Source organism: Desmodus rotundus, chromosome 7 (assembly GCF_022682495.2).
Source record: "Desmodus rotundus isolate HL8 chromosome 7, HLdesRot8A.1, whole genome shotgun sequence".
NCBI classification, from domain to species: Eukaryota; Metazoa; Chordata; class Mammalia; order Chiroptera; family Phyllostomidae; genus Desmodus; species Desmodus rotundus.
The window spans coordinates 66,038,234-66,063,538 of record NC_071393.1 but is presented as its reverse complement, the minus strand read 5'-3'; the positions used below and the strand labels follow the sequence as shown (position 1 = coordinate 66,063,538).

Here is a 25,305-nt window from a genome sequence, read left to right as displayed (position 1 = left end):
GTGGTCCCTGCTGGACCAAGGAGATGGGTCTTGTGGGTCTGGAAAGGACCTCAGAAAGTCTAACTTAAAGAGTCAGTATTTTTTTTAACTTTTTCATTTTTTCTTATTAGAGAAGTCACACACATTATGAAAATGCTGGAAAACCAGAAATCTCACACACACAAAAAAATAGTTGTAATCTCAGCAACTAAAGACAAAGCCTCTTAATATTTACATTTTCCTGGTTATATTGCTTGATAATATAAAGGGAATATTCCAGCCTGCAAGCCCGCAAGCTTCATGTGGCCTGGGATGGCTATGAATGTAGCCCGACACAAAATTATAAATTTATTTAAAACTTCTTTTTGCTCATCAGTTTTCATTAGTGTTTGTGTATTTAGTGTGTGGCCCAAGACAACTCTTCTTCTCCCAGTGTGGCCCAGAGATGACAAAAGTTTGGACACCCCTTCTCACAGAATGTAATTGAGTGGCAGCATAGTTTTCCATCCTAGAGATGTGCTATCACCTGCTTAACCTTTCTCTTATTGCTGAATATTTTGGGTAGCGTCCCTACAACACACGGAGAGGTGACAACTGTGTTTGACATTTTATCCTCAGCGGTGGTGGCCTTTTCTGATGAGTTGTTTCAAATGCATGTGATTACCATGATAGGGACTTGTTCTCATTGCGATTCGTTATTGTTTCTGATGCCCTCTGTCCTCTAAGGGTGGTCAGGGCCCAAGGTGGCCAAGCTCTCAGGCTGGTTGCCTCCAGCCAAGAACAGCCTGTTTAGCCACTGGGAGCCCTTCTTAGTATGTATTTTCTTTCTCAGGGTCCACACAGCAAAGGCAATACTTTTTACCTACCAGTTACCAGATTAAGATATACCACAATTGGCTGTGTTTGCTATAGGAATCAAGAGGTTACAGCACGGTGAATTCATTTTAATGCTACATGTTAATGTAACACTTCAGAACATTTAGCATATTGTTCTTCATTTGCTAATTGCATTCCAAATACCAACAATGTGGTAGGGCATATGTTTAAAGGTGAAGCTCAGACTTAAGACTCCCTAGGTTTAAAGGTAATTGTCACCTGACAAGCTAAGTGATCTTGGGTGTGCTATTTAACCACCTGAAGACTCAACTTTCCTTGGCTGCAAAACGGGTTAAAAGCAGAATCTACTCATAGGATTGTTGGGACTAAATGAAGTAATATGTAAAAGTGCTTGCCACAGTATCTGGCACATAACGATCTGTGTGTTAGTTATTTACCTAAGGGGGCTGGTTTAATATGAAGAGAAGCTAACATGTAAAAAACATTACATTTACTAGCTATTCATTTTTGTTCTCTTTAGTCGCCTAATCCTGGCTTCTATCTCCCTGCGAGATAGTACGGGGATATGGAGAAGGACCAAGACTTCAGACGTCTCCAGAGAAATAATCAAGGGAACGCAGGCAGTTAACTCATGCAGAAAATAGCCTTCCAGTCTACCATGCGTTCCTAGAGACCCCAGGAGAGGGCCCTCGCCCCTGGATTTCTGAACGCAGAAACCAGTACCAAAGACCACGTCGCTTCCCGAAGGTTAAGTTGAAACTGTCGTTCTACTCCCACCAACTTACGCTTTTCCTCCGAGGAGATTTACATATAGATTTGCCTATTGGCTACGAGCAAGCACTCGCTCTCCTCATTGGCTGATACATCCCACGCCAAAGTTCTGCGGACAGTGTTTTTTGAGGCGGGTGAGACTGAAGGTCACAGGCACAACCGTTCCGCTTCCGGTTCGCCTCCCGAGCTATGGCGACTGTGAGAGGCTCGAGGTATCTGTTGATATTAGGAAGATGGCGCCGGGGCGTTGGAGTTGCACCCCAGTCCCGGGTGAGTGCCTACTGTCGCTGCCCTCGGAGAGACTCTGGGTCTCCGGAACAGCTCCACGCGGCGCAGGAGCGCTCTGGGCAACTCCCCCCCCCCCCCCCCCCCCCGCCCCGAGCGAGCTCCCGCAGCCTTCCTTTCTGCCCCGCAAGCAGCTTTTTCCCCCCGGGTCTGCAGGCTCACGCTTCCCTTGTGCCCGGCGTATCCCAGGTGGATAACAAGTCCGATTTTCTGGGGAAGAGGCCCCATCGCCGGCACCCCGGCATCCTGCGGCTACCGCGCGTGCGCCTGCCTCAGGCACTGGCTGGCACTGCACAGTTACTGCTGCTCGGTGAGTAATGGTGGGAAAGGGAAGCCCGAGAAGAAGCGGAGACTATGCCTCCGTAAAACTGATGCTGCTTTTCACCTTTGGCCCCTAGAGAGTTCAATGCCGGATGTGGAGAAGAAGGTGCAAACATTGACGAATTATCTCTGGAGCCGGCATTTACCCGTGGAGCCAGAGGAATTGCAAAGACGAGCTGTACATCTTGAGAAGAAATTCCTGGAAAACCCAGGTAGGGTTTAAGAATAATTAAAGAGTAGGTTGCCCCTGGCTGGTGTAGCACAGTGGATTGAGCACGACCCTGTGAACAAAAGGGTCGCGGTTGTGCCCAGTCAGGGCACAAGCTTGAGTTGCAGGCCAGTTCCCAGCAGGGGGTCCGCGAGTGGGAACTACACGTTGTTGTTTCTCTCCCTCTCTTCTTCCCTTCCCTACCCCTCTAAAAATAAATAAGTAAATAAAAGCTTTTTTTTTAAAAAAAAAAAAGTAGGTCAAATGGGAATGTCAAGAAATGAAGAGCAAGAAATAATTTTAGTTTCTCAAATAGATACTGCAGTTTCTTACTTGATTTTCTGCACAGAGAGTAACCACAATGATGACCCACTAAGAGAAAATAGATTATTTCAGAGATTACCCTTGGGTCTTTGGTGAAGGTAAATGAGTGTTTTAGTATCTTGTCAAAATCTAGATTTTTGTTGTTTTCCTCCAATTCTGCTGGCTTAGACCAAGTTTTTATTCGAGTGAAATAAAGTCCCTGCGTGGCTCCTTGTCCAGTGCTGAAACCTTGAGGGATAGAAGAATAAGTAAAATTCATCAAATTAGTTTCATGATTGCGAGCTCCTTCATCTTACAGACCTGCCTTTTACCCACCATCTATTCCCTGTACTTCCCACAGTACTTGGCTCGTAATGGACACTTAGCATATAAAATAGTACTGAACTGAACATAATCATGAGTCTTAAGATTTCCAAATCCCATTCCTCCCTGTAGAAACACTGTCACAATATTAAGTTTAGGGGAAGTGAGGAAATCCACAAAATATTGTCCTTTTCCTATCCTTTAAATCTTTACTACATTCCCTGGGATGGGATGAATCGAGTAAATAAACTGCTGTTAGAGACAAAGTACTATCTGATACGCTTTGATGGTAGTATTGGTGATTGTTGTTACTCTTATCTGAAATTTTCCTCTGGAATTGACTTCTCTCTTAAGCTTTGAGGCTTTTCCCAGGTGGGAGTTGGGAAGGAGTAGACAGGCAATATATTCAAATATTGGATTTGAGCCCTGTTCTTCCTAGGTCCTCACTTCCAGTCCTTGTTCTCATCCCAGACTCACCTCAGACAGAGGAGAAACTTCGTGAAGCAGTCCTGCATGCCCTGCGTAAAACTACTTATCATTGGCAAGAACTGAGGTAAGGGAGGCTAGAGGAACTGCAAAGAAAGAAGTTTGTTTTTCGAAGGGGAGTTGGACAAATACAACTGTACAATTTCGTGTTTCAAAAAGCAACCTGGTTTGCAAGGTTCCCCAGGACTCTACTGGGTTGTGAAGGGAAAGTGCTGACTAGGAAGAGCCCTTTCCAAAGATTTCACTTCCTAAAAATCTAGAGGTAGCTATGCGATAGAAGTTATTTCCCAGTGGAAATGACTCTCTGATTTTTCTGGCAGCTACAATGAGGGACTGAGCCTGGTGTATATGGCAGCAAGACTGGATGGTGGCTTTGCAGCAGTCTCCAGGGCATTCCATGAGGTGAAAGTCCCACAACTTCTAACCTGACCTTTTTACCATCAGTTTCCTTATTCAGAAAGTAGTCTTCTGGGGTAGGATTCTTGGGACATTTTCATGTGCATTTGTTTAAGAGGCTTTCTTTATCCTCCATAGGGATATTGTGACCCAGGAAAGGATTAGAATCACTGTTTAGGAGCTTCCTGTTGTAAAAGCATTTGTATTGCATCTGAAAATGCAGTCACATCTCATTCCCTCTGTCTTGTTCTCCTAATTCATATTTAGCAAGGCTCTAAATAAATGTCTACTTACCCTATGGTGTGGTGTTAACATATTTCTTCAGATCCAGACTCGAATTCCAGAATTTCAACCACAAACCTTGATGGACTTTGGATCAGGTACTGGGTCCGTCACCTGGTGAGCATCTTTCTCTCTCTCCATCCAATGTAGCTCTAGAGAGCCATGCTTAACACCACTCCAGTATCAAGAGACTGGGGAACCAGAGGAAGAATAGGAAAGTTTCTTCCCTCAGAATAGGCAAGACATGAGAAGGTAAGGTGTATGGATTAGGGCCAGAACTTAAATGTCAAGTGAAAAGAGACCCATGTTTAGAAAGAAAAAAAATGGGGGAATGAATTTAGTATAGGGCATAAGTTTTATTTATCATCAAAAAATTGTTTGCCTACAAGTAGTTTTTTTGAGTTTGCCTTTTTTTAAGGAGTCGTAAATTAAATAAGAAAATAGTATCGTTAGTTTTTCCAACATTTCAACATGACATTCTGTTTCCCCAGATGTAGGCTGCATAATAGAGGGGTCTCTTATAGTAATGATTCTTTGTCATGAGAACTGGTGGTTTACATTTTGTCGTCTTAGGGCTGCTCATAGTATTTGGGGCCAGAGCCTACGTGAATACATGTGTGTGGACAGTTCAGCTGCCATGTTGGATTTGGCCGAAAAACTACTGAAAGGTGAGGACAAGGTATAGGAAAGGGCTTTTCCAAAGTTCAAGGAACTAAGAAAGTAAAGAAATACTAAAAAGTGTGTTTTATTCAGGAATAAAGGAGAGAGCTAAAAGTTGAAGATGAATCTGGTCTCCTTTCATTGTTATGGTCAAGCAGAGGGTGATGGAAGCCTTTGTTGGACTGTGTATGGGTTTGGTTAGATAAACAGGACAGGTTACTAATATTCTCCCTGTCCTTTTTAATATTTTCTTACCCTATGCATCTCACTCTTACCTAGCATTTTTCTCTATTCTCAGGACCAACTTTCCTATTAGAATATCATCCAGTTTATACCTATACTCCAGCCATTTTCAACCTTTTTCATCCCATGGCACATACAAACTAATTACTAAAATTCTTCAGCACGCCAAAAAAAAGTTACATTTTTTGTCAATCTGACACAAAAAATAGATACAATTTTGATTCATTCACAGTGGATGGCTATTGTTTAGTTTGCTGTTGCCATTTTTTATTTGACATTCTAAGGGAAAAGAGGTCAATGCCCCTGACTAAAGAGTCAAGTATTGCATGTTTTAACATTCTTGGGACATATCAGTTGAAAATCACTGCTATACACTCATAGTTGGCACACCTCTGCTTTCCTTTGCAGGTGGTTCAGATTATGGGGAGCAGTATGTTCCAGGTGTCTTTTTCAGACAGTTTCTACCAGTATCACCCAAGGCAAGTGGTAATGTGTAGAGTATGCTAAATGTGGAATTAGGCAGATGAAAAACTGACCTCAGTTCTGCAACCCAACATTGAATGTTAGAAGACAAAAGACAGCAGAAGAAATTTAGGGAGCTAGAACTTCACTGTGCTCTTGGAAGAGGGTGATGGCAGGTCTGTCACATTCCTCATCTTGGTCCTCAGGTACAGTTCAATGTGGTGGTGTCAGCCTTCTCCCTAAGTGAACTGCCCAGCAAGGCTGACCGTGCTGAGGTGGTCCAAACCTTGTGGCGCAAAACAAGTGATTTTCTGGTGAGTTGACATCCCTTTTTCCCTTCAAGTTTTAAAGCAGCTTCACAGTTTTTTATGCTTTCCCTTCTCTACATTGGAGCTTGTCTTTGTTCTTGACCATTTTTTTCTCCTGCATAGATTCCTTTGTCCCTCTTTTAGGGTCACCATCCCTATCTTATATATAATGCCTTTTCCTTTAGGACTGCTGTTCCATCTGTGAATGCTCTTACAGAGTTGCTGACCTTTGTGTTGTCATGTAATTCAGGGCTTCTGCTCATTCTCCCTTTGTGAACAGATACTGGTGGAGAGTGGAACAAAAGCAGGGCACTGCCTTCTCATGGAAGCCAGGGACCTGGTCCTTAAGGTAAGGTTCTTTCTCTTTCTTGCCCTCCTGCCCCCCACCTTTCTGTCACCAGTTACTGGTACTCTCTTGAAAACCGAAAAGACTGTCACACAAAGGTAAGGGTGACTCTCAGGAAAGTAGACACATAAAGTCATTATGATGTACGGTGGTGGTTGGCAAACTAGGGCCTGTGGATCAAACCCGGCCTGCCACCTGTGTGTGTATGAGCCAGGTTTATTTGAGTATCTGTTCTGTATGGCTGCTTTCACACTACAAATGGCAGAGTTGAGTAGCTGGGACAGAAACACATTTTGGCTACTCTCTGGAACTTAAAAAAAAAAATAGTTTGCTGACCCCTGACCTAGGACATGGCTGAGCCAAAAACTATACCTCTTTAGGAGTGTATGAGCCAGTGTATAATCATGAATTTAATTGTCCTGGAGTGGGGTTTTTTGAGAGTGGAGTTGCTGACAAGGAGAACACCATCCTATGTGCCAAGTTCCTGCCGTTCTACTGCAAAGAGTTCTTTGTTTCAAGTATTAGACAAGCAGCCAGCTTAACTCAGAGAACAGAGTTAAAAATTACCAGGATTGACTGTTAAAGGAGTCCTCAGTTGACTGATTGCAGAGATTGACTTACAAGAACAGACCCCTCAGGCCCAACTAAACTTTTTTTTTTTTATTTCCTTTGATTTAAGGGAAAGGAGAAGTCACCTCTGGACCCTCGACCTGGTTTTGTCTTTGCCCCGGTGAGTATTACTTCTGCCTTTCCCAGCATGTAAAGGTCTGAGCTCAGTGGTGTCCAGGACAAGTGAGAGGGCAAAGCTAAGCCACCCTCCCCTGCTTTGGGTCCCTATCTGAGTTCTTCATGGATTCCCTGCTCTCCCAGCCCCCTGCTCCTGTATTCCCTTATCCTTAGTCCTTCCTGACCCTGCCACTCTTAGTTTTTCAGTTTTATGATCTGTGGTTCTTTGCCTTACCTCATGTTTTTTATGTGTGTTTACAGTGTCCCCATGAACTTCCTTGTCCCCAGCTGACAGCCTCTAAGCCCCTGGCCTGTAGCTTTTCCCAGGCTTACCAACCCATCCCCTTCAGCTGGGTATGTACCCTGGGAATATTACAGCAGGGAGGAAATAGCTTGGGAAAGCAGGATAAAAATGAATCAGCGGTGGGAAGAGTTGGAAAATTCAGCAAGTAGCCTGGAGATTGTAGGTCCTGAATGTGTATGACACAGAATATGAAAAGGGCTGCAGGAATAGGGTCAAAATTTTGTTCCCATATATTTTTCCACAAAGCAGCCTCTCTGTCCTTACCTTAGAACAAGAAGCCAAAGGAGGAAAAGTTCTCAATGTTAATCCTTGCCCGGGGGTCTCCAGAGGAGGCTACTCGCTGGCCCCGGATCACTCAGCCTGTCCTTACACGGCCACGCCATGTGCATTGTCACCTGTGCTGTCCAGATGGGCACATGCAGCATGCTGTGATCACAGCTCGCCGGCACGGCAGGTATGGAGGCTGTGACCAAAATTGGGGGTGGGGGGGCGAATTGGCAGGAACCTACAGCCCACCTTGACCTCTCTATTTCACAGGGATTTGTATCGTTGTGCCCGTGTCAGCTCCTGGGGTGATCTTTTACCTGTGACCATGCCATCTGAGCTCCCTCTGTCCCCTGCTAAAGATCCCCCTGAGAGTTGACAAGGACCTGTAACAAGAGTTTTCTTGTATCATGCCTGCCTGCAAGGGTAACGCTACCTGGTATCCAGGATGGGAGTGCTGGTACCCCTATATGTCTGCATTTGTTTGAGGTTTTAATAATAATTAAAGTTTTCAAAGAATGGAAATGGACCTTGTGATTCTTATAGAGGTCAGTCGTCACAGCTGTAACAAAGTGAATCCTGAGTTGCAATGCCTTTCTTCCCACACAAATCTCAAGCTCACCCTCTCCTATAAGAATGCTGCTCCTTCTTTGAGAGACCAGGACTTCGTGGGGAAGTAATCTGGGGTACTGGGGAAAACTGCCCCCAGCACTCTGAGAACTTGCTCAACAGGTCTCAAGGTTGTTAGGCCACCTGCATAGGGAACCAATAGCTGCTTAACCTCTGGTTTTTCTCCCTCCTTCCTTTTCTTTCAGCTTCCCCAGAGTTTGCCTCATGAGTTTTCCTCTTGAGTTTTCCCAAGTTCATCTCTTCAGAACTGAATCTTCCATCTCCACCCCTGTATGGCCAGGCAGCGTCCTTCAGTTTGCTTGGTTCATTTCTGTTTTCCCCTGGGCCTTCAGAGCTAGAGCAGCTTCCATTGTATTAAAACTCAGTCTCTCTCGTGCGGGGAAATAAAGCCTCAAACCTCTGATTGAAAACGGCCATGGGGGTTGGGGCAGCAGCAGGAGAGACTCCCAGCCTCACAGGAGAGGTTATTGGAGAGACCCACAGGGGCCTAGAGTGTGCACAAGCCCACCCACTCGGGAACCAGCACCAGAGGGGCCCAATTTGATTGTGGATAGCACAGGGAGTGGCTGAAATCCAGTGGAGAGTGGAGCAGGCACCATTGCTCCCTCTCGGCCCCTCCCCCACGTACAGCATCACAGCCCAGCAACCAGCGTTACCCCGCCCCGGGGAACACCTAAGGCTCCGACCCTTTAAGTAACAGACACGCCAAGACAAAAAAAAAAAAAATGGCCCAAATGACAGAACACTTCAAAGCTCCAGAAAAAATACAACTAAGCGAGGAATAGATAGCCAACCTATCAGATGCACAGTTCAAACCACTGGTTATTAAGACGCTCACAGAGTCAGTTGAATTTCTTCGAAAACTAGATGAAAAAATGAAGCCTATGCTAAGAGAAACAAAGGAAAATGTACAGGGAACCAATAGTGATGCGAAGGAAACTGGGACTCAAATCAACGGTGTGGACCAGAAGGAAGAAAGAAACATCCAACCAGAAAAGAAGGAAGAAACAAGAATTCAGAAAAATGAGGAGAGGCTTAGGAACCTCCAGGACATCTTGAAATGTTCTAACATCCGAATTATAGGGGTGCCAGAAGGAGAAGAGGAAGAACAACAAATTGAAAACTTATTTGAACAAATAATGAAAGAGAACTTCCCCAGTCTGGCAAAGGAAATAGACTTCCAGGAAGTCCAGGAAGCTCAGAGAGTCCCAAAGAAGCTGGACCCAAGGAGGAACACACCAAGGCACATCATAATTACATTAGCCAAGATGAAACAGAAGGAGAGAATCTTAGAAGCAGCAAGAGAAAAGGACACAGTTACCTACAAAGGGGTTCCCATAAGACTGTCAGCTGATTTCTCAAAAGAGACCTTACAGGCAAGAAGGGACTGGCAAGAAGTATTCCAAGTCATGAAAGGCCAGGGCCTACATCCAAGATTACTGTATCCAGCAAAGCTATCATTTAGAATGGAAGGGAAGATAAAGTGCTTCTCAGATAAAGTCAAGTTAAAGGAGTTCATCATCACCAAGCCATTATTATATGAAATGTTAAAGGGATTTATCTAAGAGAAAGAAGATAAAAAATATGAACTGTAAAAATGACAGCAAACTCACAGTTATAAACAACCACACCTAAAACCAAAACAAAAGAAAACTAAGCAAACAACTACAACAGAAATAGAACCACAGAAATGGAGATCACATGGAGGGTTATCAATAGGGGATTCGGAGGGGGAGAGAGGGGGGAAAGGTACAGAGAATAAATAGCATAAATGATAGGTGGAAAATAGACAGGGGGAGGGTAAGAATAGTGTAGGAAATGTAGAAGCCAAAGAACTTATAAGTATGACCCATGGATATGAACTATAGGGGGGGAATGTGGGAGGGAGGGGGTGGGCAGGATGGAGTTGAGTGAAGGGGTGGAAATGGGACAACTGTAATAGCTTAATCAATAAATATATCAAAAAAAAAAAACCCTCAGTCTCTCTCCCACAATACACATCAGGAAATAGGCACAATCAGAAGTGGTAACAGAATCAGTCTTGTCATACTAGAAATCTCAGCGCCCCACTAGACATTTCCATGCCTGGAGCTATTTTTCTGGGGTTACAGGAAAGGGGAGTCCCTCATGTACTAGTTCCCAGAGTGGTAGCAGCACACTCCTCAACCCCACCTCCTTCCTACTCCTGGGAAGCCCCACATCCCCTCTGAAAGGGTATGGTTCAGGTGTCAGCATAGTGCCCTTCAAGACCTGGGTGGGATAGAGAAGGTGTGGAAGGTTTAGATCAGATGTCCTGAGTGAAGCAGGACCAGATTATCCCCAACACAAAATAGCTGGGAAGTAGCTACCATAGATGGTCCCATTTTGAATTAGGCCAGCCCCAGGCATGAACAAAGACAGTCCACAGCCCTTGGATTAGTCATGGAACTGAAGAGGAGAAGACAGCACAGAGCTGTGCCTGGCCGGGAGTCTGGAGTTTCCAGTTTGGTGTGAGGCAGAGGAGGGGCCTCCACATAGGGGGCGGGCAGGAAGCGGTGGGCAGGAAGCTGGGGCAGGGCCCCAGTCAGCTATGCAAGGCTGCACAAGCAGAGGCAGCACCAAACAGAAGACCCAACAGCCTCCTGAAACTCGGGGAGTGGACACCACAGCTTTGACCACCCAAGGCACCACTGCTGCTCCAAAGCTCATAACTCCATTTGTCATCTGAGGCCTCTGCTTATCCTGTACCCCAAGGATGGAACTACTAATAAGAAGTAAAAATTGGCTGCCTATTTGCCCTGCTGGGTGTCACCCTCATCTGTGGCCTTATTCCCATCTGCTTCAAATGGTTCCAGATTGAGGCAGCCACAGGTATAGCCCTTCTGCATCTTTGGCCCCATAACCTAAGTCTGACTTCGACCCTGTCACCCTATCCTGACACTTTGCTCTGATTCTCTTGCCACCCCAAGCTTAGATGTTGGGTGGTGCCTATTGCTCTTTAGTCACCTTTGTCCATCTCATTTAGTCACCCATTGACAACTACATTGTCACTCTTGCTTTTCATCAGGTCATCACCACCGGGTCCTCAGCCTCCTGGGCTGCATTTCCGCAGGTGTTTTCCTGGGTGCAGGGCTCATGCACATGACTGCTGAGGCCCTGGAGGGAATCAAATCAGAGATCCAGAAGTTCATGATGCAGGTGAGCAGCAGAGTAGCAGGGCTGAGAGGCCAGAATGACAAGCAGAACCAAGGGGAAAGTGATGGAGCCAAGGACACGGGTGGCCCAGTAGGGAAGATGACAGCTCCTGTGTTCTGTGGAATGATGACAACAGGTTAGACTGAGCTTTAAGGAAAGCAGTGGAGCTGAAGGACAGGAAGCTGAGCTGCTCCATCCCCCATCTAATTTCTGCTTTTCTCTCCCTAGAACAGGACAGAGAGTGAGGGTTATTCCTCTGGTGATGCTAATTCAGCTTATGTAAGTATTTCCCACCCCCAATCTAGAGGGTAAGGAGAACCAGAGGCTCCTCATACCCAGGCCCTTTTGAGGCAAGGATGTGAGGAATACCGGGAATCCCTCTTCTCCTCACCTCAGACACTAGGAAAGGGAGGAGCCAACCCAATCTTTCTGGGTTTATGGAACCCCAGACAAACCTCTTGCTTCACTCTTTATTTCCCTGGACCCTTAGACATGCTCCGCATTGCATTCCCATATTTCAGCCGTACTGACACTGTGTCCCTTGGTCCGTCTGGTATTCTTGTTGCATGTCCATATCTCCTCGGGACTTTACCCCCCGCCACACACACTTTTTAATGGTCTAGTCCCACATTTCCATTCTCTCCAGTCTCCCATCCCACCTCCACCCACTGCACTGCACTCCCTTCCCTCACAGCCCCTCTCTCTTTTCCCAGACGGACTATCCCTATGGAGAGCTCGTCATCTCCCTGGGCTTCTTCCTCATCTTCCTTTTGGAGTCACTGGCATTGCAGGGCTGTCGTGGAGCAGATGGAGGATCAAAAGTGCAGGAGGAGGAGATGGGCAGGGCTCGTGTCCTTGGACTCCACAGTCACGGACCTCTACCCTCACCCTCGCAGAGTCCCTTTCGAGCCCTCGTTCTCTTGCTCTCACTGTCCTTCCATTCAGTGTTTGAAGGCCTGGCCGTGGGCCTGCAGACAACAGTAGCAGCCACTGTGCAGCTCTGTCTTGCCGTCCTGGCTCACAAGGCGCTCATAGTGTTTGGGGTAGGACTGCGGCTGGTGTGGAGAGGCACTGGATCTCGATGGGCCGTGTTCTCCATACTGTCATTTGCTCTCACGTCCCCCCTGGGCCTAGTCCTGGGGCTGGCTGTGGCTGGAGGAGATGCTGAAGGGCACCAAGGCTTAGCCCAGGCTGTGTTAGAGGGTGTGGCAGCCGGCACCTTCTTATATGTCACCTTCCTAGAAATTCTGCCCCGGGAGCTAGCTGGTCCTGAGGGCCTTCTGTTCAAGTGGGGCTGTGTAGCTGCTGGTTTTGCCTTCATGGCCTTTATTGCCTTGTGGGCCTGAGGGGTTCCTGACTTTCCTGTGGACCCATCTAGAAGGGTGCCCCTACCACCAGCAGACACCACCCAGATGGCTTTGGCCCTCAGATATTTCTTTGTTGAGACTAAGCGGCAGTCACTAGGCATCCTCCTCATGAACTGGATCCCAGGTTTTCCTCATGAGATGCCACTGCTCATCCAGGACTCGGAACAGGATGTGTACGTTTGGTTGAGCAAAGACCACTGCTCCAAATTTGACTCTTGTTCCATTTTTGCTGCTATGTGTAATAAAATGTCCATTTTCCCTCCCCCTTCAACCATGCTATACTTCATTCCTCCAGGTTACCAAAGAGCTGCCCAGTGGAATGGGGAGTGAGAAGGGTGAGGGTTGGATGCAATCTCCTCCTCTGGAATCAGGGCCCCTAGCCATTTTGTCCTTTGCAGCCATGCCCCCCAGACACAGGAGCATTGCTGAAATTTCAACCACCTTGCCTACTGGTGTTGAGGTTCTGAGCCAGAGTTCCCAGCGTTTAGAGAAGAGATGTAAAAACAAAGCAAGGGGATCTAGATTTTTTTCCTACACTAGCCACACCCACCCCACTCCCAGTGCCTATTATCAGCCACCCATGTGTCCAACAGACTCTTAGGATCTGGCTCCATGGAGCCTCCTTCCATCTGGTTTCTGTTTTCCACACTGAGCCAGCCCTGTGTGGCCTTGGATACATGATTACTCTCTGAGCCTCTGTCTCCCTCCATCTGCCTTGTGCTGCGGGATTAAGAAGCAGTGTGTTTGGAAAGGGAGAAAGGCACCAGACAGATTCCAAGGATGATTACTTGGCTCTGGATGGCTTTCCTTGGGCCTGCCCTACCTGCCACTGTGCCTCTTGCCCCTCCCCCCAGACCATTTGTCTTTCAGGTGAGTAACCCCTACAATGTGTTGCTTCTCTTAAAAACTGCACAAATACAAAAACTGAGTATCTGGAATTGAGGAAGAGTGGGATGACTACTGCCCAGCCCCTGACCCGTGGGATAGAGGAATGTCTCAGACTGGGAGGAGAGACAGACAGGGAAGGTGTGTCCTGTGAGCTCAGGCACACTCACCCATGTGCCCCTTCGAGTTTGCTCAGTGTAGTGGCCCAAGTGACCTCAACGTGGGCAAGGTCTCCTGAGTTGCACCCTTGTCTCATTTCGTTTCTGTCTTCTGTCCATCCCATTCCTCTCCCCACAAATTAAGATGTATAAACCTCTTCACCAGCCCAGCTTACACAGCCGGGGGTCAGTGAAAGGCCAAGCTAAAGGCAAAACTAAACTAAAACGTCTGACACAGGAAATAACTTCCCTGAAGCACCATCCTGTTCTGCTTCCCTTCACTGTTAAGTACACTCACACTTAACACACGCAGAACAAGGCCTAGGATGTTGTCATAATAATAGAGTTTCCGCACTGAGCGCCAGCTATGTGCCAGGCACTGGACTCACTTCCACATGTATTGTCTCCCCTTCCTAACCCTGCCAGGTAGATATTATGCCCATTGTGAGTCCAGGGAAACACACTCCAAAGTTAAATAATTTGATCACATAACTAACTGAGCTTCAAACCCATGTTTCTGTGATGCTAAGAAAAGCTCAATGTATAGATTCTCTTCTCCTTCCTGTCTTTACCTTCCCCACCTTTACTGGTACCTCCTGTCTTGTGTATTAGGGTCTCCGGTGAAATCAGAGAGCATGTTGGATAATTGAGGCCAGTTTAATACAGAGAGTGTGTAGAAGGTGTGGGCAGGGTTAGGATGGAGCAACAAACACTGGTGCAACACCCTGGGGCTGAGTGACAGTGACGCTGGTACCCGGGCCGGAGAGAAGGAGCCCCAAGAGCTACCTAGTTACAGAAACTCCAGAGAGCCACCCACTGAGAGCTACAGCCTTTGGTAGAGGAGCACAGCCAGCCTGCAGGGGCTCAGCAAGGAGTGCTCTAAAGCTTAACATCCATCCCTCCTGCCACAGTTTCACTGTTTCGGTACCTTCAGAGAATTGCGCTTTAACATCTCTTCATGAGTTCCACAGCTTTTAAGCTGACACCTCAAGGCTGTCATCACTGTATTCTTCGTTTTATTCTCCTTCCCATTGACCCTCTCTTAGCCATCTTGCACTAATGCCCCTAAAGTCAGGGATACACATTCCTTGAGAATGAGAAGAAGGGAGAAACAAGAGTCCTAAGGCTGAAGCAGAGACAAAAACTAAAGAGTTTGTGGTTCCGCAACTGTGAAGTAACCCTGCCTCTCCTCTGAGCCTCTGAGCTCTGATCTGGAGAATGGGCAGGAGCTACAGCCACAACTGTAGCTCCTGCCCATTCTCCCTATCTTCCTAAAGTAGAATCACCAAGAACAATGGGAGACGGAGACTGAGGAAGGGAACTGGGAACTGGGGAAAGTTAGGGAGAACCATGCCAACCACAGGGGGGGCACTGCATCCCCATGGACTCCCCTGGAATGTCTGGGACCAAGAAGTAGAGAGGTCAGTCAAGGACAGCAAACCCCTCTCCCTTGCTCCCAGCAGAGAGCATCTCTCCCTCTTCCTAACTCTTGGGTTTTGTGTACAGAGACACCTACAGGAGACACACAGTCACCACCGATTTCACACTGTCCGCATGGCAGCAACTACATACACACCGACCCACACAGGTTCACAGGAATGAGCTCTTCTCCTTCTGAAGATTATTCTGCTAACACAACAGTGTTATCTGTGCTGTTTAATGTGCTGAGAAGACCTGTGTTCCCTTCTTCCATAATGCCCAGCAGTAGCTATTGGCAGTCAAGGCTGATGTTTGGAGTTCTCTGCCCTCGTGTTGTTTACCTACAAGCTAGCTGGGCCAATGATTTCAATTATGCTGCATTTAAGCACCTGTTACCTGCCCTGTGTGTGGTCACCCAATGCCCTCACCCCTTCTGAACATGGCCTGCTTCATTTAAAATAGACTTGGTCCTATGAGAGTGATGAAATGCTCAAGAACCAAGAACGTGAACGTGTTCCATGTCCCGCTTCCACGTCAGCATGTCAGCACTAGACATCAAGCTGCATTAGTCGTCAGCTCAGTTTCACTGAGGAGACTATATAATTGCCTGTGGGTTTCTATAATCTGGCAAATGACCATGTAACATTCCATCCACAGTACTCTGGCCAAGAGTACTATAAACTGCCTCCTCCTTTTTACTTCTTGTGCCTCAAGAGCTCCAGAATCAGCCTGCAACGGACACAAAATCTGAAGTTCTTTTCACGATTATTGTTGATATTTGAGAACCATACACATAGTCTTAACTCCCGAATTCTTAGATTGGTATAGGAAGAGGAATTCCTGAGGGGAAGTCCTGATTGCTGTGGCTCACCTGAAGGAGCCTTCAGATTGGGATTAACTGGGTGACCCAATAAGCCCTCTAGAAACCGTGAGGCGTGGCCTGCTGATTTATTGAACCACCTAACATGAAATCTAGGTGACCTCCCAGAGGATCCTACAGAAAGGTTGTCACAAGATGTCCTTTCTGTCTTTCCTTCTTTAAGATCATGCTGGTGACATCTCTGAAATCCTATGGTGTTTCTTAGTAACTGATATGGAAGTCTTCTAAGTAGTGCCTCTCCCAAGACATCAAGATACTATCAATATCAAGGACAATACCATTCTACTGAATAGGGGCCAATGACTATGAAGTCATGTTTTGTGAAGTGTCTGTGCTATACAAACCCCTCCCATGGTTTATGCCACCTGGAGAAGAGACTGAGCGCTGGGCCTGGAGAAGATCTAAGAAAGGGGCAGGAAGCAGGCATACTGAGACAAAGAATAAAAACGGTGCTCAGATTCCTCTACAGTTTATTGTTACAGCAGAAGTTGTGGGAGACAGGAGAGCACCCTCCACCTATAACACACCGTGGTCAGAGCCCAGGGTAGCCCTTCCCACCCCTATGCCAAGCCCCAAGCAGCCCTGCCCCAGCTTGGCCCCCTCCCCCTCCCACTCTAGACACACACAGTCTAGACAGCTACCAAAGTTAGTGCAGCCAATGGCCCCAGGCCCCTTCCTATTGCACCAGCTCCAATCCTTCCCTCAAACTTGTCCATTGTCTACCACCTCCCAGTCCAACTTCCATTCACACACTGGATATTCCTATCACATCCTGAGGACTACTAACCCACCAGCAAGCCTCCCTGACACATTCATTTAGGCCCATATCCTTCAGAAATCTGAAGGATTAATGAGAAGCCATATCCACTTTGGTGAATGGAGACCCAGCACCAAGTCCCTTACCCTTGCAACAGGATGAGTAGGGAAGAGTCTGGGGTAGGCACCATGGACAACTACAATGACCCTTATCCATCATCTATGGACACCTAGATTAGGGAGAGGGGATTCATGCCCTCTCTACCTTAACACCAGAATGAGGGAGGGGATCATTTAGGGCTCTGGGTCCCTAAGAGATATTAGGTCAGCTCTCCCAGGAGCTGAGGGGAATCACAAGTTAGAGGTCAAGGTTAGGGTAGCAATCAAAGATCAAGGTCATCTTTCCACATGATCTGCCCATCTTCCTTTGCTCACTCTGGCCCAGTGCCCTATCCACCTCCCAGGTTAGTGCTGGGGGAGGTGAGGGCTGGGTCCCACACCAGGGCAACATGGGCCATTCAACAGGAGACCTCCATGGTGTGCCCCGGGGGCCCTGAAGGGAGAGTCCCAGACTCGCTGCTCTGGGACAGGGTTCGAGAGCGGGACCGGTTGCCATCAATAGATGCTGCACTGGTCAGAGAGGCTGTGCGAGACCGAGACAGGCGAGTCATGCAGGATGAGGCCACTGTGGAGACAAAAGGATAAGCAGGCAGTCAGAGAGGGGGTGGGGAAAAGAGGCTGGCAATTGGAGTGGGGTGCAAGAGTTACAAATGAGGCTGGGGGACTGTCCATGAGCTCTATTTGGCAGATAGTGGTAAGTCTAGGAGTTAGCCTAAAATGGTTCCTCCCCTCACTGGCCATCCCTCATCCTTGCAGCAATCCCTTGTCCTCATGATAGCCTCTGACCCCCATACTCACTGTAGCCCATGCCCTGCAGGAAGTACTTGAAGGCCTCTGTCAGCTTGCCTGGCTGGGGAAGTAAGATGAGAAGGAGACAATGAGGTGAGGTTATGAGCTGAGCAGGAGCCCAAGGCTGTGGCAGGATGGGGATGGGATGTATGGCAAAAGGTATATAGTTCAGTGACACTAATACCCCATCCCCAGATGGCAGGGGGAACTCACCTGAGTCAGCTGGGGCTGACCTCCAGAGTCAGCCATCTATTCAAAAGAGAGCCCCCCAGAAAAATGATACACACATGAGTAAAGTGAGCCAGCCAGGAGGTAGAAAAGGGTAAGTCCTCTCTGCTTCCCCACTCAGGCCCCTAGGGTTTTTAAGTATTTGTTTGCTTTATTTCATCTACCCCACTTGCTCCCAGGCAGGACTCTGGAGGCCTAGAAGTTGAATCTAGGATTCAGGATCTATGGCTCTGGACGGGGAACCAGGAATCAGGTGAGGCATGGGGCAGGGTTACTGACCTTGAGGAAAGAGGTCTGGGTAGGGTCCAGTTTTGAATTACATTCCACCTGGAGCACACAGAAGGCTGAATGAATGACATCACACTCCCTGTAGCCCCTCTTATCCAAGGGACCCAAGGACCCAGTCCCCAGTTCCTTTCCTATCAACCCCTACCCATTTCCTTTGTAAAAGGAATCTGCACCATACTTGCTCTCTATGTCCCAAACAGAGCTTCCCTCCTGGCAAGAGACCCCTCTAACCAACACCCTAAGACTCCAACCCTTTCTCAACCATCCCCCAATTCCCTACTGACCACTGCATCTTCATGGGGTGCTTGGTCTCCCACCACCAGCATCACAGGGCACCTAGAGGTACAGTGTCAGGGAGGAGGTGGTGAGCCCCTGGCACTCCCTCACCCACCTCTTCCCAGAAAGCAGCTGGAAAATGTTGGGCTCCAAAGAGGAAACAGCCTTCTGAACCCCACCAACCCCACCAAGAGGATTTAAACGTGGAAGACCTAGAAGGCAGTAATTTGCTAAATGGGATGGGATAGAAGTAACAAGAAAATTCCCTGGCAAAAGACCCTAAAGGGTATAAGCACCTAGGGAAGATCCAGAGAAAGACAAAGCTGTATCTCTTAAAGTCTTACTTGAGGGTGATATCACCTCCACGCTCAAAGTTCAGGTCTCGGCGGCTAGAGAGGGGTTAAATAGGGAGTAGGAATTTTAGACAGGAATACCATCCATCCAGATATAAGGTATCTCCCCTATAAGGAAGATGTCTTTCTCCCAAAAACTACAGTCAAGTATTGGTGATTAAAAGTGGGAACCAAAGGGGAAGGTGGTAGGCAGGCCTCAAGCACAATCCCTACAGCCACTGTACCCCCAGGACAGAGTGTAGTGAACAAGGAGGAAAGGCACAAGGATAGATCGTCATCTTACTTCTATTATCCAACATTTCAAGAGAAGTCAACAGGAGAAAGGGGGACAGATAGCTCCTCACAATTCTGCCCACTGGGTCCATGCTGCAGCTGTCCCAGTGGCACACCAAGTCCTACCCTCCTTGCACATCATGTACACTCTGGACTTCCCTCTCCTCTCTGCCTCCCCCGTTCCCAATCACTGCTTCTAAATTACTTTCATATGCATGCAGGTACACGCACACACACACTGCCACTTACTTATTGTAGCTGTTCCAGTACAGTTCAATGTTGTCCAGGTTGGGTGCATGTGTAATGATATTTCTATACTTTTGGATCAATTCAGAATTTCCAGACAGCTCTTCCTGAAGGAAAGAAAAGGGAGAAAGGTTAGGGTTAGGAAGAGAAGCCAACAGTTACTAGATGCAGAAGGGCAAGCTTTCTTCCCTTCCCAGATCCTGTCCTAGCTAAGGAAGTCACCCCAAGCATTCAAGCCCCTGCTGGTCCTCCCCTTCTCCTCCATCTTCCACAACCACTTACCTGGCTGAAGAGATGTCCAAGTATCATCTCCGAAATGGAAGAGGTGAGGCCTGTTAGCTATGAGGAAAGAGCAGGTGAGAAAGCTCAGAACATTGTGGGAAGAAGAGACCTAGGCAAGTGACACAGCTTCTTTCCTGCTCTATGTCCCTCCCTTGAAGGTCACAAGCTAATCAGTTATACTGGTAGAGCCTCACTGGACCCATGCTAGGGTGGAGTCCCCACCCTAGATCTCAGTTCACAGACCCCTTCAAACCTTGTGTGCTGCCCAGTCCATCCAACCCTTGGCATTGGGATCAATGTTGATGAGGACAAGACCCTCAACTGTGTCCTGGTGGTGAAGCTAAAGAGCAGCAGAAAGGAGGGAAATCAGAGGCAGGGCATGGCCTTATCTCTTCCCCACTAAGTTCTACTCACTCTTAGGCTCCCATGGGACCTCCCTCCCCAACCCTCAAACCCATGTCTTCCTGCCAAATACACACTAGCAAATAATACCCTCTTAATCAGCCTGCCATGGGCCTTGGACCTCCCTTTCCCTCACCGGAGGGTTTTTAATTCTTACAGCATATCGTGACAAGATGTAGGCTCCAGCTCCAACACCAATTCCAATTATTGTGGAGAAACTGTGAAAAGAAAATGTATGTCTACTTGATGTCCAAAACTTTGGCTCACCAAATTCCTTACCCTCTTTCTTAAGGCCATGGGCATAAAGGACAGAAGTGACCTGCCAAGGAGCTAAAAACTAACACCGGTAGTCAGTGTAGGTCCCTGAAGTCTTTCCCCAGCTCCATTTTGAACAGTTAGTATCTTGAAAAGAAACACCCATCCACCAACCAGCCAGACACTATTTTCTTAGGCAGCTCTTTGTCCATTCTCAATTTTCAGAAGCTAGTTCAACTTGTTCTCTTTTAATTCCTACTTCCTCTAGAGGAACTGAGAAGGAAATTTGAAGCAAGATGTTTAAAAAAAAAAAAAAAAAGCTTCAGTGAACAACAGCAAGAGTGGCGTTAAAGAGAGAGAAAGATGTGAACCAGAGATGTTGGGGGCCTTGGTGTCCATGAAGAGCCAAGCCAAGGAAAAAGCTCAGGAGTCCTCCCCTGGCTTCCTCCTCATCCAACTCTTCCTTCCACACAGAGCTCCCAGTTCCCAGGTGTGTATACAGAGGAGGGGGAGTGGGAGGAACAGAGGAACAGAGACTGGACTATCTGGTTCCTCAGGGATTATGTCACCCCCTCTTCTTCCTGTCTAGCTCTCTGATGCCTCCTCAGCCTGAGGCAGGGCCTCACATAGTCCCTTCCTTTTTCTTTCCTCGATCCATTAGGGCTATTCAACTGACTCAGGTCAGTTTTCCAAACCCACACCTTCCCCTCAACAATCAGGTTGGGAACAGGGAGGAGAAAGGATATATCTAGACCAGAAACCAAAACTCATCCAGGAACCATGACGGACATAGGAGTTCTAATGACTCTTGTACTTGAAAGAGAAATCTGGTTTGGAGGGATCCACAGGCTTCTCACTTTAAGTACTGCAGGATGCAAGGGATCATGTCCGCAAGCTGGTCCAGAGATGGGTACTGATATCTGGGGAAGAGGGGAATGTTAAGGAAAATACCAACCTGCCCCAATGGCCCCCACAGCCCCCACCTCGGGGTATCCTACTCATCTTTTCCTAGAATCACCACTGTCCTCCCTTTCCTCCTCCCCAGTCCAATCTCCCCCACACCTGCCATATGCCTCATAATCTGATGATGAGGGAGGGAGCTAATTCTCACCCCACAGGGAACACAGGAGCCCCCTCTTCCATCCCAGGGGCATCCACATGAACCCGCACGAAGTTCTGAATGATTTCCTGCATATCCCCGAATTGAAACAGCGGCTGGAAGCAAGATTTATCTAAAGAGAATTCCCATCATCCAAACAATAGAATCAGACAGGGAAGAGTGTCTCCAAGTGAAAACCCACCCTCTTTCATGCCAAAGTCAGACTAGGAGAGAACTTCTTGACACACCACATGGCTCCCTTCCTGCCCATGAGGACCCTTCCCCTTTACACTGTGGTTTTACATGCCACAGGGACCCCCACCCTCCACCCCGACTCTTCCCAGAAAGGAGTGGGAGAAGTGAAGGTCCTTACAGTTGAGTCCCACATCATGGTAGGTGAGTATCGCTGGGCGTTTGGGTTTGGGGGTGCCATAGACAGTAAAAGTGACAGAGCCATAAGGTGTCTCCACAGAATGAGTCTGCAGGAAAACAGGTCATCATCAGGTAGGAGTTAGGCTGAGAGGAAAAGAGGCAGGAGAATGACCTTCACAAAGGCTGGGAGTTAAAGGGGGGAGAAGGCGGGGGGGGCACCAGAGAAGGAAGGGGAGAAAGTATTACAAATACAATCAGAAAAAATTTAATTTAGGTAAATTTGACAGTGGAGATGATTTTGAGGGTGGAAAAGAATAATGAAAGATTGGAGAGCACCAAGGAAACCTGAGAAGGGAAGGAAAAGGCAGAGATGGGGATAGGCAAGGACTAGAATAGAAGGAAAAGGAGCAGAGAGGAGAGCCAGGTAGGAGGGCCTCTCTTACCAGGGGGAGAGAAGAGCCCCTTCTCCCCCCCCCCCCCCGCCCACCCCCCCTACCGCACTGTCCCAAGCTATTACCTGTCCCCGGTCCAGGAGGATTCGGGCAGCTAACTCAGCCTCCTGGAGAGAGACACACAGACAGACCCACACAGAAACACACAGCCATGTAGAGTGAAGAGACAGATGGAGAGACAGACACAGATAAAGAGAGGTAGGTAAAGAGATGAAAGACAGAAAGAGATGACAAAAAAGAGACATGGAGAGGATTAAGATTAGTATAGTGACAAAAGCTGGGATTCCCAACTGGGGTATATGGGGAAAGAAATATGGGGAGAAATAGAGAACACAGGAGTGTGGATTAGAATGAGATTATGAATTTGAAAAGGCAGGCCATGAGGGGGATGCTTGGATGTCTAGAATTTGTGCCTGGGAGTCAGAGGGTGTCCACTAACCTTGGCCACCTCAGGTGTCTGCCCTGGTAACAGCGGCTTCTCCTCTGTGATCTGCACCTCCTGCAGCTCCGTCATGGTGGCCTGGCAGGGTAAGGAAACACCACGACTGGGGAGGTTGCCTCCACACCCCCACATCTCCTCGAATACCTTCTTCCTCTCTTAGGACAGGGTAATGCAGGGTGCAGGGGGCCCCTGAAGCTTAAGATGACTCCAGGACACAGACAGCCTTTTCTGCCCCAGGTCCATGTCCACGCCGATGAGGGGAAGGTTGTATATGAGGAACCAGGACAGCACTTCTCTTCAGACTGGCCATCCCCATTGCCCCCCTCAACACCCACACCTCCAGACCCAACTCCCCTATCCTGGATGGAAATACAAGGGTGAGGCCCCATGCAGCTCAGGTTTCCCAGGCTATATTTAGGGACCACCCCACACTCCCAGTTAGGTAGGGGGTGAAACTAGCGGCTTAGTGACTGGATACTCCAAAGACACTAAGGGACAGGTTGAAAGAATTCACAACTAACTGTGACCTTAAACTAAAGCCCCAATGTCAGCAGCTAAAAAGGAAAGGGGCTAAAAATGACCTGAGTAATATGGCCAAGAGAGGGAGGGGGGAAACAAGAAAAGGGGGACAAGGGACATCTGTGTTCAACTGACCCAATGTCCCCCTTGCTCCCAAGGTTGTCCCTCCCTCCCCACTGTATATAAATTAGCATACATTCAATATTAGTGGGGCTAGTGTGGAGCAAAGCACTCCTGTAGACCAGCACAGTAAAGAGCCTGCAGCCTGGGGGTGGGGTCACTTACTGGGCTCCTATTGGCTGGATGCAGTGGGGTTAGGGGTCAGGGTTCTCACTGCTCCTGGCTCTGGGGTCTGAGAAAACAAGGCAATGAGGTGAATGACATGGGAGAGAGGCAGACCCTGGTCTTTTAGAGACATAAAACCTCAGCCAAGACCCAGATTACCTGGGTCACCAACCCTCCCCAACCTGTACCCCTGAGTCCAGAGAACGTGTCTTCTCTAGGTTTCAACCTGAATCAATACAGGCTGGAGGGGCCGTTGGGGCAAACAGAGAACAGGTATCAGTCCAGGCTAGGGGGAGGAGACAGGGAAGTGCTGACATGAAGGAAAGAGTGCGGCATGGCTCAGAACCTCTGTATTCTAGTCCCGGCTCTGCCGCTACTGGTATGACCTTGGCCCAATCAGTACTACTGGCCTTAATTTCCTATTTGCAAACTACAAGTGGGGACTAGGGATCCCCCAAATTTTTGACAGCTCTCGAGTGATATGACTGTTTCCTTACGCCATTAAAACAAAACAAAACAAAACAAAAACCCTTAAAAAGACTCGTGCCTTTGCTTCTCTCTTCCATCCAGCCTCGGTGTGGGTCCCACCAGTGGAAAAAGGTGAGGAGGGTGGTCCCACAATCTCCCCCCAGCCTCCCCCGACAAACGACCCAAAGGGCCAAGCGCCAGCTGGAAGGATGAATAAGAGGGATGGGACTGACTGGGCCCAGCATCTGGGACCTGTCCCTCCAAGTCTGTATGGGGCCCGAACTCCTGGGAAACGATACCCTCTCACGGCGGGCACAGAACGCCCTGGATCCTAGACACAACCTCGCGCAAGTCCCAAACACGCCCTGCCGCTCGCTGAGCCTTCCGCCTTTGTGCACAGCAGCCCAGCACCCCCTTATTGAGGGCCCCTTCCCGAAGCAATCGGTTGGTTCCCAGGGAGAACTCTAGCACCGACCCCGCAGGCCTCAGCCAGGCCCTCCGGCCCCTCGCCTACCCCACCCCCTACCTGCTGCCACTGCAGCCGCTTCCACCTTCACTTGCCTTTGACTCTGCAGCCTGCTTGGGCTCAGGCTCTCCACAGACCCGCCCCCAGCCCGCCCCAACCCGCCCACGGGCCGACAACTCCCCACAGATCCGCCCCAGACCCCCATTAAACACGCCCCCCCTTACCCCGCCCCAAGCTGTTTACAGCTGGGGAAGGGCAGTTCAGGGGGCCAAAGGGGAAGTCTAAGGAAAGCAAACTGTGGGTGCTTCCGTGCTTTGTTCACGCTCCCTACAACAGCACCCCACGGGTGAGGGCAGTCGCAGGGTGCGTGGGGATCCCTTAGTCCTGCAGGGGATCTCCACGCCCGCCTTCAACACCACCCTCACCCGTGACCTAGATTTGCCTAGCGCACTGTGGCTCCCTCTTTCACCCTTAGACTCAGTGGTGGGGGCGGGTAGGGAAGATGAACCCAGGGTGCTGACACGATTTCAACTCTGCCAGCCCCGAAAAAGAGCCTGGTTCAGGAAGGAGGAGGTGGGCGGGGACCACCGCTGAAGAGGCTGGGGGTCTCGCCCTTTGGGAGGGGCAGTTGTGCCAGCACCCACTGAGGGAGGGGGTGTGGAGGGTGCTGAGGTTCCAACTCCGGGGCCCCCAGGGTCCCGGTACCTCCTCTCTCTGCTGCGTCCCGACGCCTGCTGTCCAGCTGCTCCCTGAGAAGTTAGAAAACAAGACTGGGAGGGGGGGTGGGGAATGCGGGGGCCGCTATAAATAGAGGGAGATCGCAGGAGGTTCAGGGAAGAGGATGGCCCAACGGGGGACTTCCAGGTCAAGGCCCTAAGGGCGGGGGAGGGGGGGGGGCAGAGACCCCCAAGGGCTC

At 48.6% G+C, this 25,305-nt stretch overlaps 3 protein-coding genes across 14 annotated transcripts; 2 read left to right on the top strand and 1 right to left on the bottom strand.

The window, feature by feature from the left end:
* The first annotated feature begins 1,700 nt into the window (after positions 1 to 1,700).
* On the top strand, positions 1,701 to 8,030 carry METTL17 (methyltransferase like 17). Of its 2 annotated transcripts, XM_024568133.3 has the most exons (14): positions 1,702 to 1,857; positions 2,029 to 2,182; positions 2,271 to 2,405; positions 3,500 to 3,581; positions 3,835 to 3,916; positions 4,236 to 4,309; positions 4,766 to 4,860; positions 5,504 to 5,574; positions 5,764 to 5,871; positions 6,146 to 6,214; positions 6,891 to 6,941; positions 7,199 to 7,291; positions 7,511 to 7,695; positions 7,779 to 8,030. In XM_024568133.3, the coding sequence occupies exons 1-14, from the start codon at positions 1,777 to 1,779 to the stop codon at positions 7,882 to 7,884; spliced, it is 1,386 nt and encodes a 461-aa protein (XP_024423901.1). In that variant the 5' UTR covers positions 1,702 to 1,776; the 3' UTR covers positions 7,885 to 8,030. The 2 variants fall into 2 exon arrangements, with proteins under 2 accessions (XP_045057843.1, XP_024423901.1); XM_045201908.2 differs by lacking the exon at positions 7,199 to 7,291 and having other exon boundaries at positions 1,701 to 1,857.
* Positions 7,916 to 12,978, top strand: SLC39A2 (solute carrier family 39 member 2). The gene is made up of 5 exons (XM_024568440.3): positions 7,916 to 7,931; positions 10,887 to 10,985; positions 11,182 to 11,312; positions 11,538 to 11,588; positions 12,023 to 12,978. The coding sequence occupies exons 1-5, from the start codon at positions 7,916 to 7,918 to the stop codon at positions 12,653 to 12,655; spliced, it is 930 nt and encodes a 309-aa protein (XP_024424208.2). The 3' UTR covers positions 12,656 to 12,978.
* A 3,493-nt stretch (positions 12,979 to 16,471) lies between these two features.
* NDRG2 (NDRG family member 2) lies at positions 16,472 to 25,164 on the bottom strand. 11 transcript variants are annotated; one of them, XM_053928315.1, is made up of 17 exons: positions 25,095 to 25,164; positions 23,456 to 23,522; positions 22,649 to 22,729; positions 22,275 to 22,316; positions 21,759 to 21,864; positions 21,398 to 21,518; positions 21,144 to 21,206; positions 20,189 to 20,249; positions 19,883 to 19,969; positions 19,630 to 19,686; positions 19,351 to 19,454; positions 18,820 to 18,864; positions 18,484 to 18,535; positions 18,191 to 18,238; positions 17,897 to 17,932; positions 17,693 to 17,744; positions 16,472 to 17,459 (listed from the first exon to the last, which is right to left on the bottom strand). In XM_053928315.1, the coding sequence occupies exons 3-17, from the start codon at positions 22,721 to 22,723 to the stop codon at positions 17,293 to 17,295; spliced, it is 1,116 nt and encodes a 371-aa protein (XP_053784290.1). In that variant the 5' UTR covers positions 22,724 to 22,729; positions 23,456 to 23,522; positions 25,095 to 25,164; the 3' UTR covers positions 16,472 to 17,292. The 11 variants fall into 11 exon arrangements, with proteins under 11 accessions (XP_053784290.1, XP_053784289.1, XP_053784291.1 ...); XM_053928314.1 differs by lacking the exon at positions 25,095 to 25,164 and adding an exon at positions 24,450 to 24,580; XM_053928316.2 differs by lacking the exon at positions 25,095 to 25,164 and adding an exon at positions 24,485 to 24,539.
* Between the last annotated feature and the right edge of the window lie 141 nt (positions 25,165 to 25,305).

Coding starts and splice junctions, on each gene's coding strand:
- METTL17 (XM_024568133.3), top strand. CDS start 1,777: ATGGCGACTGTGAGAGGCTCGAGGTATCTGTTGATATTAGGAAGATGG. Junction 5,872..6,145: donor GCAAAACAAGTGATTTTCTG/GTGAGTTGACAT, acceptor CTTTGTGAACAG/ATACTGGTGGAGAGTGGAAC. Junction 7,696..7,778: donor ACAGCTCGCCGGCACGGCAG/GTATGGAGGCTG, acceptor TCTATTTCACAG/GGATTTGTATCGTTGTGCCC.
- SLC39A2 (XM_024568440.3), top strand. Junction 10,986..11,181: donor CCAGATTGAGGCAGCCACAG/GTATAGCCCTTC, acceptor GCTTTTCATCAG/GTCATCACCACCGGGTCCTC. Junction 11,313..11,537: donor TCCAGAAGTTCATGATGCAG/GTGAGCAGCAGA, acceptor TTCTCTCCCTAG/AACAGGACAGAGAGTGAGGG.
- NDRG2 (XM_053928315.1), bottom strand. CDS start 22,723: ATGACGGAGCTGCAGGAGGTGCAGATCACAGAGGAGAAGCCGCTGTTA. Junction 18,239..18,483: donor CACCCCATGAAGATGCAGTG/GTCAGTAGGGAA, acceptor TGTGTGCTCCAG/GTGGAATGTAATTCAAAACT. Junction 17,745..17,896: donor GTCAGCCCCAGCTGACTCAG/GTGAGTTCCCCC, acceptor TTACTTCCCCAG/CCAGGCAAGCTGACAGAGGC.